This window comes from Schistocerca americana, chromosome 3, assembly GCF_021461395.2.
Source record: "Schistocerca americana isolate TAMUIC-IGC-003095 chromosome 3, iqSchAmer2.1, whole genome shotgun sequence".
Lineage (NCBI taxonomy): Eukaryota > Metazoa > Arthropoda > Insecta > Orthoptera > Acrididae > Schistocerca > Schistocerca americana.
In genome coordinates, this window is record NC_060121.1 from 348,902,854 (window position 1) to 348,920,587 (window position 17,734).

Below are 17,734 nucleotides of genomic sequence, written 5' to 3' on the forward strand. Positions count from 1 at the left end.
AAGGCAATCATGCGTGTTAATGTCACCCTGGTAGCAAAAAATTTTTTGCTTTGTTTTTCTTCTTGACAAAAACTTATTTGGGGTGGTTCAGTATAAGTGGAACACTCTGTATATGACACGACAAGCAAGAATGATAGTTGAGATGAGAAACTAAACGAAAATTCGGAAACGGGTTAGCGAAGGCTGCTGTATTGCTCCAATGTGTTCAATATCTATACTGCTGGCCATTAAAACCGCAACAACAAGAAGGGTAGCAAATAATGAAATTTTACATACTGTACGTATACAGCATAGTAAGATGATTCCATGATTAAATTTTTAGGTGCGAAGTTTAGTACACCGAGCTGCCCGCACTGGCAACAACGATAACTCTAACGCGGCTGGGCATCAGATCAAATTGATCTCGAATTACAAATACTTGTATGGCATTCCATACTGCTTCAATTATATGCTGGAGTTAATTAGTTGTGGTGGCTGGTTAGTGGTGTAGACTAGTCTCCCCGCAGCCATGATCTACTGGTTTCAGTGGCTAAGAGATCTGCTTGGGCAGAAGTCGAAGTTCTCCGTATCTAGTTACGTCAGGACAGCGTGGGAAACATGCGGTCTTGCGTTATCTTGTTGAAAGATAACGTACGTGGACAGCGAAGTTAGGGCCTATCCATTGTCCTTAACTCGTCTGAGTCGTAACGTCTGCTGTCCAAATTACCAGCTACGCGATCCAGAAGTGATGGCGTTGTATACACAATGGCACGGGATCTAAAAAGACGACGTAGCGCCACTCCCGTGTTCAGTGTTGTCGCTGGACACGCCACCCTCTCTGCTGCCAGGCCAAGAGGAGCCGCGACACTGTTCTTCCTGTTGACAGTCTGTGGAGTTCCAGTGCCGTGACACTGCCCACGGGGATACTTTTCAGGCTGCGAACAGAACGATCTCCTCACTCAATGTACTTGACGTGGCTGTACAATCGCGCAAGTCCGAATGAACAATACTTATATCTTCTCGGGTACTAGTCCCATAGGCCCACTTAAATTCAAGGTTGGGAGTATGGCTGTTCTGAAGCCATCGATTCCATATTTACATGACAGTCTTGGAATCTCACCAAATCGAGCAGCAATATCGCAGAACGATCAAGTGGAGTCCCGAAAGGCCATGATGCTGCTGGTGTGGCCGTGCGGTTCTAGGCGCTTCAGTTTGGAACCGCGTGACCGCTACGGTCGCAGGTTCGAATCCTGCCTCGGGCATGGGTATGTGTGATGTCCTTAGGTTGGTTAGGTTTAAGTAGTTCTAAGTTCTAGGGGACTGATGACCACAGATGTTAGGTCCCATAGTGGTCAGAGCCATTTGAACCATCATGCTGCTGCCGAGTTCTGACACGTCCTGATAGACGGTTTTGCTCCTTACGTGTGGCACCACATGCTCAGTAACACGTAATAGCGAACAAGAAGCGGACATTACAGTCGACTTATACACTGTCGACCAGTGCAACAGATCTCGTTACATTATGTGTGGTATTATCCGTATGACATGCAAAAATGTCTCAAGCAAAGGAAGCCCCTTAGGGACCACAAAGACGAGGTCATGCCAATTACAGCACATACAAAGATATTTAAGCAATCGTTCTTTCCACGTTCCGTACAATAATGGAACGGGAAGAACCTTAATGAATGGTACAATTAACAAAGCCCTTTGCCATGTACTACACAGTGATTTGTAGAATATGATGTAGATATACACTCCTGGAAATGGAAAATAGAACACATTGACACCGGTGTGTCAGACCCACCATACTTGCTCCGGACACTGCGAGAGGGCTGTACAAGCAATGATCACACGCACGGCACAACGGACACACCAGGGACCGCGGTGTTGGCCGTCGAATGGCGCTAGCTGCGCAGCATTTGTGCACCGCCGCCGTCAGTGTCAGCCAGTTTGCCGTGGCATACGGAGCTCCATCGCAGTCTTTAACACTGGTAGCATGCCGCGACAGCGTGGACGTGAACCGTATGTGCAGTTGACGGACTTTGAGCGAGGGCGTATAGTGGGCATGCGGGAGGCCGGGAGGACGTACCGCCGAATTGCTCAACACGTGGGGCGTGAGGTCTCCACAGTACATCGATGTTGTCGCCAGTGGTCGGCGGAAGGTGCACGTGCCCGTCGACCTGGGACCGGACCGCAGCGACGCACGGATGCACGCCAAGACCGTAGGATCCTACGCAGTGCCGTAGGGGACCGCACCGCCACTTCCCAGCAAATTAGGGACACTGTTGCTCCTGGGGTATCGGCGAGGACCATTCGCAACCGTCTCCATGAAGCTGGCCTACGGTCCCGCACACCGTTAGGCCGTCTTCCGCTCACGCCCCAACATCGTGCAGCCCGCCTCCAGTGGTGTCGCGACAGGCGTGAATGGAGGGACGAATGGAGACGTGTCGTCTTCAGCGATGAGAGTCGCTTCTGCCTTGGTGCCAATGATGGTCGTATGCGTGTTTGGCGCCGTGCAGGTGAGCGCCACAATCAGGACTGCATACGACCGAGGCACACAGGGCCAACACCCGGCATCATGGTGTGGGGAGCGATCTCCTACACTGGCCGTACACCACTGGTGATCGTCGAGGGGACACTGAATAGTGCACGGTACATCCAAACCGTCATCGAACCCATCGTTCTACCATTCCTAGACCGGCAAGGGAACTTGCTGTTCCAACAGGACAATGCACGTCCGCATGTATCCCGTGCCACCCAACGTGCTCTAGAAGGTGTAAGTCAACTACCCTGGCCAGCAAGATCTCCGGATCTGTCCCCCATTGAGCATGTTTGGGACTGGATGAAGCGTCGTCTCACGCGGTCTGCACGTCCAGCGCGAACGCTGGTCCAACTGAGGCGCCAGGTGGAAATGGCATGGCAAGCCGTTCCACAGGACTACATCCAGCATCTCTACGATCGTCTCCATGGGAGAATAGCAGCCTGCATTGCTGCGAAAGGTGGATATACACTGTACTAGTGCCGACATTGTGCATGCTCTGTTGCCTGTGTCTATGTGCCTGTGGTTCTGTCAGTGTGATCATGTGATGTATCTGACCCCAGGAATGTGTCAATAAAGTTTCCCCTTCCTGGGACAATGAATTCACGGTGTTCTTATTTCAATTTCCAGGAGTGTAGATTTAGGGACGGCATTGTATTGTATGGAGCAGGGGACCCACAAACGACGGAAAGGCTCCGTCCCCGCCGTAGCCCTCAGCGGTTCACAACACAACAACAGGCCACAGCAATCCACTCACCTCACCGCCGTCCCACCCCGAAACCAGGGTTATTGTGCGGTTCGGCCCCCAGTGGACCCCCTCGGGAACGTCTCTCACCAGACGAGTGTAACCCAAATGTGTCGAGGTCCGAAGTGCCGGCCAGTCTGTGGATGGTTTTCAAGGGGGTTTTCCATCTGCCTCGGCGAATGCGGGCTAGTTCCCATTATTCCGCCTAAGTTACACTATGCCGGCACGCCTTCCCACCCGGAAAGTAGTACGTTAAACCGCACGGCTAACCGGGCGGGCTGATTTAGGAATTACTAGAATAAGATAACAACACCGAACGGTGTGGCCGAGCGGTTCTAGGCGCTTCAGTCTGCAACCAAAATGGCTCTGAGCACTATGGGACTTAACAGCTATGGTCATCAGTCCCCTAGAACTAAGAAATACTACAAACCTAACCAACCTAAGGACATCACACAACACCCAGTCATCACGAGTCTGCAACCGCGTGACCGCTACGGTCGCAGGTTCCAATCCTGCCTCAGGCATGGATGTGTGTGATGTCCTTAGGTTGGTTAGCTTTAAGTAGTTCTAAGTTCTAGGGGACTGGTGACCTCAGATGTTAACTCCCATAGTGCTCGGAGCCATTTGAACCATTTCAAGATAAACATCAGGGAAAGGAGAGAGCTGTGTTGACTGTTATGTTTTCCTCGCTCAGTATTCAAAGGTTATCCGTAATGTTGGTATGAAGTAAAAATCACAATTTAACTGATTCGTAATTTTTGCTAAACTAATCAATGACCTCGACCCTAAAGCAGTTATACCACAGAGATCGAATGAAAATTGCACACAAATACACTACAAAGAATGCTTGCTTGCACTTCGAGCAATCCTGCTTCTTCTATGATGTAGTAATACGTTTCTATAAGAGCGGTATTTCTGCGAGTCAGTGGAGTGACAATGCTAAAAACATCGAACAGCTTAGATCACTTAAATATTTCTCTATTGAAGACAACCGGTTTTGACAGACTTTGCTGTCATCTTCAGGTCTTAAAAAATCTTTTTGTTATGAAAGGTGTTCATTTTACGTTGGATCTCAAGCCAAGTTGCGACAATGTTGGCAAGGACAGGTAGGCACCTGACGCCAACTGCGCACAGTGCACGGAAGAAAGCGCAGTTTTCTGCCGTGTATGACAAGGGCAAGAAAACGGATGCGTAAAATTATAGACCAATATTCTCGACAGCAGTGTGCTGCAGGATCCTGGGGCATATTCTTAAATCAAATGTAATGGGTCTACTACAGAACGAATAGCTTGTGTCCATAGAGCAGCATGGGTTAAGAAAGACTCGAGTATGCAAAACACTGCTCGCTCTTTTTACTCACGATGTCATCTCAACCTTAAGACACGAACAACGCATGTTCTATTCACATACTTTCGAAAAACTCTGGACAATGCACTCCACTATAGACTGTTAACGACGGTCCCAGCAAATGGAACAGATTCTCAAATAAGTGACTGGTGAGTAATAGAGTCCAGTACTTTATCCTCGATGGCGGTTGTTCATCTGGAATAAGCGTAAAATCAGAAGAGGCGCAGGGAAGTCTTCATAAAGTACATAAAAGATATAAATTTTTTATCGTATTTTTTATTTCCATGTCATTTGTGTAAGGGATATTCTGGGTTACTTGGTCGGAGCCGACCGCTGTGGCCGAGCGGTTCTAGGCGCTTCAGTCCGGAACCGCGCTGCTGCTATGGTCGCAGGTTAGAATCCTGCCTCGGGCACGGATGTGTGTGATGTCCTTAGGTTAGTTAGGTACAAGTAGTTCTAAGTCTTAGGGGACTGTTGACCTCAGATGTTAAGTTGCATAGTGCTTAGAGCCGTTTGAACCATTTTGAACTTGGTCGGAATTCTAAATGATGCGATGAATGGCAGCCTACTCTAAACGTTGTTAGTGTAATCGGGGTGATATGCTGCTCTTCTATACCTGACACAAGGCAGCGAAACGACAGGCGATGAAGCGAGGTCAATTGTACGGATGGCGAATGGCCGACTTAAGTTTACTTTGAGAGTTCTCAGAAGGTATAGTGTACTTACAAAGAGATTGCGCGCAGAAGTTTGTACTTCCCATTCTTTGGTACTGCTCGAGTGTTTGCGATTTCCACCAGGTGGGAGTAAAGGAAGACATCAGTATTTAGGGACGTAAAGTAAAGTAAAGTAAAGTCGTATGGCATGAATGGCTGGGAGACTACGAAAGGCAAGTTCAGCCACCTAATTGAAAAGGTTTTCCCGAACCTTCGCGCCCACAGAAGCCTTTCCTTCGCGAAGTATGAGAACTGTGTGCGTAAACGTATCTGTTATGTCTAGGTTACTGCAGTGGGTATGTGTTGGAGATGATAGAGAAAGAAGGTGAAACCCTGTGCCGTTACATAGCCTACTCGCGAATAGCAACAAGGGGGCCGCCGAACTTAACGTCCTCATCCGACGGACGGATCGCCATCAACAGTGTCACATGTCCTCACTTCATGAGACGTTGCGGAGAGGTTTGGTATTTAAACCAGGACATAGACACAGTGTCTGGTGATCAGAAACTTTACGTCACCAACTCCCCTTCCCTTGCTGGTGAAACAATGGCAGTGAAAATTTCTTCCAACGCTAGAAATGGAACCGTCTTACCTCCTGGTTGAGTGCCACGGCACAAGCGTGCGTTAGCGACCTCGGCCACGGCGGTGGGTATTCAGCAACGTGTTGCTGTATTTATTAGCAGAGAGTCATGTGTAGATGGGAAGAAGAGTGGCTGGAAGTGACGGAGAGTAAGCTGCGCCTAGTAAACTCAACAACGCGGCCAGGGCGTACCTCCTTCATGCCACGAAGACGGGATGAGGTCCTTCTCACTATTCTTTTTGTAGCACTCAGCCCCACGAAACGTGGCTTCTTGATCAGAAGAGAGAATCATCCAGTGTGTAGTGCTTGTGGCGTACAGACGTCAGTGCGCCACAGTATAGTGCAGGTAATTTACCGATAGATTTGACATCTACTTTAACTGGCAGTGACACGAATGTGGTACGGCGTTAAGTTTCTGTGCAATGGCCGACTTGTTCCCTAAAATTTTAGGGATGAATTTTTAATGTGGTATCAGTGGGTTTGGCTCATAATGTTTTTTGTAAGTGATGAGCCAGATATGCATTCCTGTGTAATTATTGTAGCTTTCTTCTTGTATCACTGGCCGTTTAGTTGACACTTTTAGAAAATCTGACCGTATTTACGCTAAGGATGTGAGATGATGGGATACTGCGGGTGACCCTGTGTGAGACTGGAAGAGAGGGAGTGTAATTATATGAGACTTACTCTTCCTTTTTTTAAAACATTTGAACCTCATTCCATTCTTGTAATTTTAGTAAGGGATCTGAGAATCCTGCCGTTGAGCACCCATAAAGTACAAACACACACACAAAAACATGGCTCTGAGCACTGTGGGACTTAACATCTAAGGTCATCAGTCCCCTAGACTTAGAACTACTTAAACGTAACTAACCTAAGGACATCACACACATCCATGCCCGAGGCAGGATACGAACCCACAACCGTAGCAGCAGCGTGGTTCCGGACTGAAGCGCCTAGAACCGCTCGGCCACAGTGGCCGGCACACACACACACACACACACACACACACACACACACACATATATATATATATATATATATATATATATATATATATATATATATAGGGCTCACTGAGAGGCATACAGGATATCGTCTTCTCAGTGCTTCATTCGCGAGTGCAACAGGAAAGGGCGTGGCAGTGCCCTGTAGTGGTAGGGACTTTCCAGTACCTGATTCGATACAAAATCTGCCATCAATGGCAATATCACAATTGTATCGATATCTCTTTAATATCGAGACAAAAGTAACTTTACCAACCGCATTGCAAACATTGACTTTCCAACATATATTAAAAATTTGCTCTAACAGTAGTATACTTATTCAGAATAAAAGGTGAAATACTCGTATATAGGTTCTTTTCGTAAGAGCATGCAAAAATTTAACAGGGCATTGATAAGTGCGATAGAACAGAGTCACCGTAGGGAGAAGTAAAGTAAAAAAAACCTGAGTCATGAGTCTCTGGTAATCAGGCTAGTCCTCCTTGTTTCCTTGCAGGAAATGAAGTATGTACATGTAAACAAACAGCACAGTACGTGTAAACTTGTATGTGTGTTACTTGTAAATAAGCTGAAAAACAGTAATGCCACGGCGGCCGGGGTGGCCGAGCGGTTCTGGGCGCTACAGCCCGGAACCGCGCGACCGCTACGGTCGCAGGTTCAAATCCTGCCTCGGGCATGGGTGTGTGTGATATCCTTAGGTTAGTTAGGTTTAAATAGTTCTAAGTTCTAGGGGACTGATGACTACAGCAGTTAAGTCCCATAGTGCTCAGAGCCATTTGAACCATTTTGAGTAATGCTAGATAAAGCCGTTGACTAGTTTACTTCCATATCTCCTTAAGCTGGCCTCTCCGACCCCAGGTTTCTTTCTCAAATAGTTAGGTGGAGCATTCTCTATTTCCTGTTACATTTTTGCACGCTCTTACGGAAACACCCCGTGTAGTGTTTGCCTTTAAAATCGGATCATAATGAAGAATAGCAAATAATGAATTTTTGCTTATTGTGCCTATAGAATAAGATAACAAGAATATTCTTAAATTTACAGAATAGGTAAGGGTGTACGGGCTGCGAAGTTTGGTACACGGAGCTGGCACCTCAGGCACGTCTGACAATGAATGCAAACAGCAATATCGCAGTCTCGAAACACCATGATCCGGTGTGTGTCGAATTCCTACACTGGGTGACGCAAATTTGACCTTTTTACACGATACATGACAGCCAAAAGTCAAATGACACTTCTTGAATGTGAAGCCTATTGCGTAATCTTTGTGTTAATCAACTTTTGTTTTTAAAGGAACTCACAGCCATTGTACTGTTTCATTGTTTATTTAAGCACAACCCAGGTTTCGGCCTTTTATGACATTTTCAAGTATTTGATTTTATGTCTCTAATATAAGTTGCAGGACACTTGACATGTTGTCAAGCTCAGAGCCGGCCATAAGTTAAGGAAAATATTAAATGTTTGGCTAACCTGGAGTTTGTCAACATGTTAAATGTCCTGCAATATACAGGGTGATTCAAAAAGAATACCACAACTTTAGGAATTTAAAACTCTGCAACGAGAAAAGGCAGAGCTAAGGACTATCTGTCGGCGAATTAAGGGAGCTATAAAGTTTCATTTAGTTGTACATTTGTTCGCCATTTCAGCCAATAAAGTTTTTGGTACCTTTTTCTTCGAAGGTGCTACTGTAACTGGACTACAGTATCTGGAGATGTTAGAGAATTGGCTGTTCCCTCAGCTCGAACAAGAAGCACAACAATTCATATTTCAGCAGGATGGAGCGCCACCACATTGGCACTTATCTGTCCGTAACTACCTGAACGTCAACTACCCGAGGCGATGGATCGGCCGCCAGGCAGCCCGTGACAGAGCACTTCATCACTGGCCTCCAAGAAGCCCTGATCTTACCCCCTGCGATTTTTTCTTATGGGGGTATGTTAAGGATATGGTGTTTCAGCCACCTCTCCCAGTCACCATTGATGATTTGAAACGAGAAATAACAGCAGCTATCCAAACTGTTACGCCTGATTTGCTACAGAGAGTGTGGAACGAGTTGGAGTATCGGGTTGATATTGCTCGTGTGTCTGGAGGGAGCCATATTGAACATCTCTGAACTTGTTTTTGAGTGAAAAAAAAACCTTTTTAAATACTCTTTGTAATGATGTATAACAGAAGGTTATATTATGTTTCTTTCATTAAATACATATTTTTAAAGTTGTGGTATTCTTTTTGAATCACCCTGTATGTTAAAGACTTCAAATTAAATACGTGAAAATGGTATAAAAGGCTCAAACCTGGGTTGTACTTAAATAAACCGTAAAACAAACGGCGATGTGTTCCTTTAAAAAATACTGTATGACTGTTGCTCAGCAACATCAAAAACTGTTTTCTGGATGTAGGTAGAGGATTGTGACGGCGCGTGTTGCAGGTGTGCAGCCGGTGGCGCGACGTGCTGTACCGGTCTGCGCGCTACTGGAGCGGCCTGGTGCCGGTGCTGCGGTGCCGCGAGCTGCGCGCCGCGCTGCCGGGCGAGCGGGCGCGGCTGTACGCGTCGCTGCTGCGGCGCGGCTTCCACTCGCTGGCGCTGCTCGGCGCCGCCGACGAGGACGCGCTCGACCTGGTGCACGCCTTCCCCGCCGCCAGCAAGCACGTGCACTCGCTCAGCCTGCGCTGCTGCAGCATCAGCGACCGCGGCCTCGAGGCGCTGCTCGACCACCTGCAGGTAGGCCCTGCGCACTGTCACTCGCAAGCACCTCGGGGGGTTTCGGAAAACGACTGCGCGTAACAGAAACATGACACATACCAGTGGACGGAACGTCTTCCCAAGTTTCGATTCGTAATACCTCCAGCGGCTCAGTTCCACCATCGGCCAGGTGTGTCGGAACATGCAAATGTATAATTCGCTCCGTATAGTCGCATCGAATTACTTCGCGGATGCAGGTAGGCAACCTCCTGAACGGATATCCTTAACGGAGTGCCATCGCGGCTTCTCAGGCAATTGGTATTAATGATTTCAGTGGATTATAAACACGTATTGGCGTTATCGCGCCACAGATGGTGCCTATATTAAGCACCTGTAGTGTGACATAAAAATTTGCATAGATACTCCGTCCATTCATATGCAGGTTGTTTCCGTAAGAGCGTGGAAAAATGCTCCACTGAACAATTTGAGGTAGGGAACTTGGTATCGGAGAAGACAGCTAAAGGAGATATACAAGTAAACTTGTCTACTGCTTTATCAGGCATTACTGTTTTCCATTTTACAACTAACACGCGTACAAATTTGCACGTACTGTGCTATTTATTTACATGTAAATTCTTTATTTCCTGCAAGGAAACAAAGAGTACAAGCCTGATTACCAGGCAGTCATGATGCAGGTTTTGTTTACTTTACCGGGTGATCAAAAAGTCAGTATAAATTTGAAAACTGAATAAATCACGTAATAATGTAGATAGAGACGTACAAATTGACACACATGCTTGGAATGACATGGGGTTTTATTAGAACAAAAAAAAAAAAATACAAACGTTCAAAAAATGCCCGACAGATGGCGCTTCATCTGATCAGAATAGGAATAATTACCATAACAAAGTAAGGCAAAGCAAAGATGGTGTTCTTTACAGGAAATGCTCAATATGCCCACCATCATTCCTCAACAATAGCGGTAGTCGAGGAATAATGTTGTGAACAGTACTGTGGTGTCACCGCCACACACCACACTTGCTAGGTGGTAGCTTTTAAATCGGCCGCGGTCCGCTAGTATACGACGGACCCGCGTGTCGCCACTGTCAGTAATTGCAGACCGAGCGCCGCCACACGGCAGGTCTAGAGAGACGTCCTGGCACTCGCCCCAGTTGTACGGACGACTTAGCTAGCGATGCAACACTGTCGAAGCCTCGCTCCTGTGCAGAGCAGATAGTTAGAATAGCCTTCAGCTAAGTCAATGGCTACGACCTAGCAAAGCGCCATTAGCATTACATTGCATGTATCTACAGAGTCTCACTTGTATCGTCAAGAGCGATGTACAACAATGATGGATTAAAGTTAAGTATTCCAGCAGCTGCGTACTTTTCTTTATAGCATTCATTACGTATCCTGTTTCAGACCTCACGCCAGCCTGCGTGAGTTTAAGGCGTGCATTCGGCCTCCTCTCTCAAGTAGTGTGCGTAGTGTTGGCTAACTGCCAACACTGCAAGTACTGTAAAGCGTGTCCGGAGTTATGGTGAAGCATTGGCGTCGGATGTTGTCATTCAGCATCCCTAGAGATGTCGGTCGATCACGATACACTTGCGACTTCAGGTAACCCCAAAGCCAACAATCGCACGGACTGAGGTCTGGTGACCTGCGAGGCCAAGCATGGCGAAAGTGGCGGCTGAGCACACGGTCATCACTAAACGACGCGTGCAAGAGATCTTTCACACGTCTAGCAATATGGGGTGGAGCATAAACATCGTACGTTCCAGCAGCTGTTCATCAGCCAGGCTGGGGATGATGCGATTCTGTAACATAGCGGCGTACCTCTCACCCGTCACGGTAGCTGTCCAGCGCCATTTGTCGGACATTTTGTGAACGTTGTTTTTTTTGGTTCTAATAAAACCCCATGTCATTCCAAGCATGTTTGTCAATTTTTACCTCTGTATCTACATTATTCCGTGGTTTATTAAGTTTTCAATGTGTGTGTGTGAAATCTTATGGGACTTAAATGCTAAGGTCATCAGTCCCTAAGCTTACACACTACTTAACCTAAGCCGGTCGGAGTGACCCTGCGGTTCTAGGCGCTACACTCTGGAGCCGAGCGACCGCTCCAGTCGCAGGTTCGAATCCTGCCTCTGGCATGGATGTGTGTGATGTCCTTAGGTTTGTTAAGTTTAATTAGTTCTAAGTTCTAGGCGACTGATGACCTCAGAAGTTAAGTCGCATAGTGCTCAGAGCCATTTGAAGCATTTGAACTTAACCTAAATTATTCTAAGGACAAACACACACACCCATGCCCGAGGGAGCACTCGAACCTCCGCCGGGACCTATTAAGTTTTCAAATTTATACTAACTTTTTGATCACCCAGTACTTGTCCATAAGATGGCTCTGTTATATCATATTTACGTTGTCCAATGACAGAACGCGCTGTGAATCAATGACAGGCCCATTCATTATTCAGTGCTATTCAGAGACGTACAGCACAATGCGATGGAACAGTACCGGTACAGTATTTCCTGATCGTCGGACTGGAAGGGGAGGTCATATTCCATGGCCTGCGATGCCACCTGAACTGAATCTCCTTGGTTGGTCGATATGAGGAAGGGGACTAAAGAGCGAGGTCATCGGTCCCATTGGATGAAGGAAGGATGGGCAAGGCAATCGGCCGTGCCCTTTTCGAAGGAACCATCCCAGAATTTGCCTGATGCGATTTAGGGAACTCACAGAAAAACTAGATCAAGATGGCCGGACGCGAACCGTCGTCCTCCCCAATGCGTGAATCTACTTTATTGTTTCCTATGCGAATATCTAAAGGCACTTATGTATGAGACCCCAATGGATACAGAGGTGCAATTAGTTGCCAGAATTGTAGCTGGCCGGCCGTAGTGGCCGTGCGGTTCTAGGCGCTACAGTCTGGAGCCGAGCGACCGCTACGGTCGCAGGTTCGAATCCTGCCTCGGGCATGAATGTGTTTGATGTCCTTAGGTTGGTTAGGTTTAATTATTTCTAAGTTCTAGGTGACTGATGACCTCAGAAGTTAAGTCGTATAGTGCTCAGAGCCAATTGTAGCTGCCTGTGATGTGATAGAGACGTTTGTCAGGATGCGTCAAGATTTTGTTCGCCGATGTCACGCTTGCATTGAGGTTGATGGCCGTCAGTTTCAGCACATTTTGTAAGATACAATAAAAATTCTACGTTCATTGTGTCAGTGATGGCATTTGCAGTTAATTAAGCCAAATAATGGAGTACAAAGTTATGTGATTTTATTCCTATTATCTCCTTAAGCTGGCTTCTCCGACCGCAGGTTCCCTCCTTCAAATTGTTCAGTGGAGTATCCTTTATGTCTTGTTACGTTTTTGCGCGCTCTTACGGAAACACCCTGTATGTCTTCTAGTTTCCTCACATTCGTCTTTCGAAACCTCACACGTACTTACGAACAATCGTGAATATTTTGAACGGGTAGTGCCTCACAGTTTGTAACTGTTTCAAACTAGCGCTCTGCTCCAGCTTATCATGGTTGGCATTAAGTATCTACAACTCGATGACTTTTCTGGTGTAGCAGTAATTTTGTTTACGGATCGCAGCGTGGAGTTAATAATGTAACAACGTGAGGTAATTGAATATCGCCATTTTCGTATTCAGAAATGATTTAGGCAGAGCATGTCAGGAAAGTTCTCCAGAGACACAGATGCCATCTGTTCTATATTTCGTTCGCTTAGGGGTGACATTTCGTGGTAATGATGGAAGCTGTGAGCCACCGCACTACCTGGTTTCCCCAAACTGCAGCGCCACTTTGGCGCGAGCTATAATTTATGTGTGATTTTTTTCTAATGTGTTCCTCCACAGCCTTTAAACATTAACTGTTTATCAAAACATCTGCTCTGATCATCTTAATACCTGAAACATTCTACATTGCAGCCTCGTTTGAAAGTCTGCAGTAGCTCGCACTGGCTTCCCCCGCGTCCGGCCTTCCTGATTTAGGTTTTCCGTAATTTCCCTAAATCGCTTCAGGCAATTGCAGGGATGGTTCCTTAGAAAGGGCACGGCCGATTTCCTTCCCCATCCTTCCCTAATCGTATGGGACCGATGACCTCGCTGTTTGGTCTCCCATTCTGTAACAAGAACGTCTCGTATCTTAAGAAGTTTCCCGAAAGCAAGATTTTACAATTTACAAATTGTTCACCAAACACAATATTGCCCTTAGGGGATCTCCGTCACTCACGCTAAAAGACAAGAGTAATCTTATGTCAAAAAGACGGTTTCCATTACTTTATTTTAACTTTCGCGCTAGTTTTTGAATGCCTGGCATGGGGGGTTGGTGCATTCACAAGTAGCAAGACCAAAGACTCTAGTTTCACATTTCGTATGCGGCACATAGTTAGGAAATCTCATCATCGACCGCATCTTAAGACCAACATGATCAACCTTAAATATCTGAAAGGTTAGTTGATTCACGAAACCTGACAATACTGACATATTACTGTAATTCTGAGCATGAGCTACTAAATGTTACTGATGGAGAAAGGACGAAATTTTCATTAAGTTTTAAACTGTAAATTTGTTGTCTTCATTGTTAATAATTGATAAAATAACGGGTGATCAAAAAGTCAGTATAAATTTGAAAACTTAATAAACCACGGAATAATGTAGATAGAGAGGTAAAAATTGACACACATGCTTGGAATGACAGGGGGTTATATTAGAACCACCCCATATTGCTAGACGCGTGAAAGATCTCTTGCGCGCGTCGTTTGGTGATGATCGTGTGCTCAGCCACCACTTTCGTCATGCTTGGCCTCCCAGGTCCCCAGACCTCAGTCCGTGCGATTATTGGCTATGGGGTTACCTGAAGTCGCAAGTGTATCGTGATGGACCGACATCTCTTGGGATGCTGAAAGACAACATCCGACGCCAATGCCTCACCATAACTCCGGACATGCTTTACAGTGCTGTTCACAACATTATTCATCGACTACAGCTATTGTTGAGGAATGATGGTGAACATATTGAGCATTTCCTGTAAAGAACATCATCTTTGCTTTGTCTTACTTTGTTATGCTAATTATTATTATTATTGTTATGATCAGATGACGCGCCATCTGTCGGACATTTTTTTGAACTTTTGTATTTTTTTGGTTCTAATAAAACCCCATGTCATTCCAAGCATGTGTGTCAATTTTTACCTCTCTATCTACATTATTCCATGATTTATTCAGTTTTCAAATTTATACTGACTTTTTGATCACCCTGTATAATGATTGGGACCGAGTGAGGCGGCGCAATGGTTGGCGCACTGGATTCTCATTCGGGAGGACGACGGTTCAAACAAGAGTCCGGTATTCCTGATTTAGGTTTTCCGTGATTTCCCTAAATCGCTTAAGGAAAATGCCGGGTTGGATTCTTCAAAAGGGCACTGCCGCTTTCCTTCTCCTTCTTTCCCTAATCTGAGTTTGTGCTCCGTCTCTACCGTAATGACTTCGTTGTCGACGGGACATTAAACACTAATCTCTTCCTTCCCCCTCCTTCACAATGATTAGAAGATAACAACACTATTTTTGTCCACTATTCTACTTATTGTAGTATAAGGAACACACAGAAAAACACAGAGTGTAATAAATGAAAGAAGAAAGTGTTTTTTTTTCCTTGTAATAGCCATAGGAGTTAACGGAAATGGGCAGAGTCGAAACAATCTCTGCTTTAAAGAATCATTTATCATACGAGTTCAAGCCAGAGAGGTTTCTCGAGGAAGCCACCATAAACAACGTGGAATGATTGCCATAGGTCTGAGTCATGATAAAACCGGATCTCAAAACGAAAGTGACAACTATAGGCTAGTAACATCACACTCTGCCTCCGTACAGATATAACCTAGCAACCGGTGATCTACGTTTCTTCGTACAGGACATCGGTTCCATGACGGTGACGAGGAGGTACACCCTGTCAAATACATATAACCATCATGGGCGGGAAATTCAAATATCGTAGTTGTGTACAGAGACGCGACGCCACTGTAACAAGTGTCTAAACAATGAGTGTTAATTATACAGAAAAGCACACGAAGGTGTGTATTTGCACGTTCAATGGAAAGTGTCGTTAATGATATAACTGACTATGGTATTTGAGATGCAGCAGAAAATATATTTTTCGGAGAATGTCAGGGATGGACATGGATGATGCATGGATTTTTTAAAAGTGAGCCGTGCTCTTCGGTAGTTCGTTGCAGAGTCATTGCATTCCGTATGAGTTCTTACCTACATTTGCCTATGTATCTCTTCGTCCTGATAATATCAGCACAAGAGTGCAAATGCCGACGGTATGCGCTTGTGTGCCTTGTTTGAGGACAAATTATTCAGGGTACTTGACGTTGATAACAGTAATACCAACTTTACTCCTCGTCCTCATGCTTGCATTCAGTGTTGCACAGTTCCGTCTCGGCTTTGTTTCTCAGGAAACGTTAGATGTACGTTAAAAGTGGCACACAGCAAGTCAGACACCTTTCCTGATGAACAGTTGGCGGTAATGCTTCTGTGTGTTGATTTACTGAATGCAGTGGAACAGCTATATAAGAACGCTATGCTGTGCTGTTCCCGTAGTGGTGGTGGTGGTTGTTGGGATGTTTAAGGGGGACTAAACAGCGAAGGTCATCAGTCCCCCAGTTACCGTAGTGACGGCAGCCTGAGCACAGTACGTTTTCATTACTGCGAGTTTTGTGTTGTTAGTTTTGGCAAATGCATATTATACGCTTTTACATTGTTGTGTACCTAATTTTATGGAAACAAAAATAACTGGAGCAACAAGCCGAATAAATCACCATTACATCATTAGTCTGCAACGAGCCACCAGAGACCAAAAACTGAAAGAATACCCTTAAGCGTACTCCAAAATTTTGTCGCAGTTTGGGTGTCGGAGTTCGGGTTCACACTCGGTATGCCGTCATTTATCAGACTGAATCGTAGCTTCTGAGTAAAGCCGGCTCACGGGTACTGCGAAGCAGATAAGAAGGTTCTTCGTTCTGAGTCACTGCTATTCTTTGGAGGAGTGATATTGCCTTGGGTATTTTGGGCCCGAAAGTAACTGCTGTCAGTTTATAAGAATCGAATCGGAGCTTATGTGTTCAGTGTTTGCTCGAAGACAGAGTTTCTGTACACTGCGCTGACCAACGGACGATGTGTATGTTGTCAGTGAGGAGAGAATGTGCAGGCCGCTATACGCCGTGGTGGATTGCCTCTCGGCTTCCTGTTGTCCGAGCAGGGGACGCGGAGTTCGATGTCATTACATTTGGAGGAAAAAGATCCTCCAAACATTTATAATCTGGCTTGTTATACATGAGAGTTCTTATGAAGTAGACCTGAATACACTGCAACAGGCTGTCGCAAATAAGTGAACAGAAAGGCGTAAATGACGTTAGATTTTAAAATTAAGTAATAGTTGCATATATTATTATACTCCAATTTTTTTGAAGTTATAGCTCTTTTTGAAACTACTTAATTCTGAACATTTGTGTTTTAGCAGATCCAACTGTAAAACACCAAACTACACTCCTGGAAATTGAAATAAGAACACCGTGAATTCATTGTCCCAGGAAGGGGAAACTTTATTGACACATTCCTGGGGTCAGATACATCACATGATCACACTGACAGAACCACAGGCACATAGACACAGGCAACAGAGCATGCACAATGTCGGCACTAGTACAGTGTATATACACCTTTCGCAGCAATGCAGGCTGCTATTCTCCCATGGAGACGATCGTAGAGATGCTGGATGTAGTCCTGTGGAACGGCTTGCCATGCCATTTCCACCTGGCGCCTCAGTTGGACCAGCGTTCGTGCTGGACGTGCAGACCGCGTGAGACGACGCTTCATCCAGTCCCAAACATGCTCAATGGGGGACAGATCCGGAGATCTTGCTGGCCAGGGTAGTTGACTTACACCTTCTAGAGCACGTTGGGTGGCACGGGATACATGCGGACGTGCATTGTCCTGTTGGAACAGCAAGTTCCCTTGCCAGTCTAGGAATGGTTGAACGATGGGTTCGATGACGGTTTGGATGTACTGTGCACTATTCAGTGTCCCCTCGACGATCACCAGTGGTGTACGGCCAGTGTAGGAGATCGCTGCCCACACCATGATG

At 45.9% G+C, this 17,734-nt stretch overlaps 1 protein-coding gene across 1 annotated transcript in view; it reads left to right on the plus strand.

Annotated features, from left to right (window-relative positions):
- The window catches only part of LOC124606075 (F-box/LRR-repeat protein 16-like), a 705,098-nt gene that overhangs the window by 118,763 nt on the left and 568,601 nt on the right, over positions 1-17,734 (plus strand). Inside the window, exon 3 of the mRNA XM_047138039.1 lies at positions 9,331-9,624. Within this exon, the coding sequence (XP_046993995.1) occupies positions 9,331-9,624 (294 nt within the window). The remainder of the gene's footprint in view (positions 1-9,330; positions 9,625-17,734) is intronic.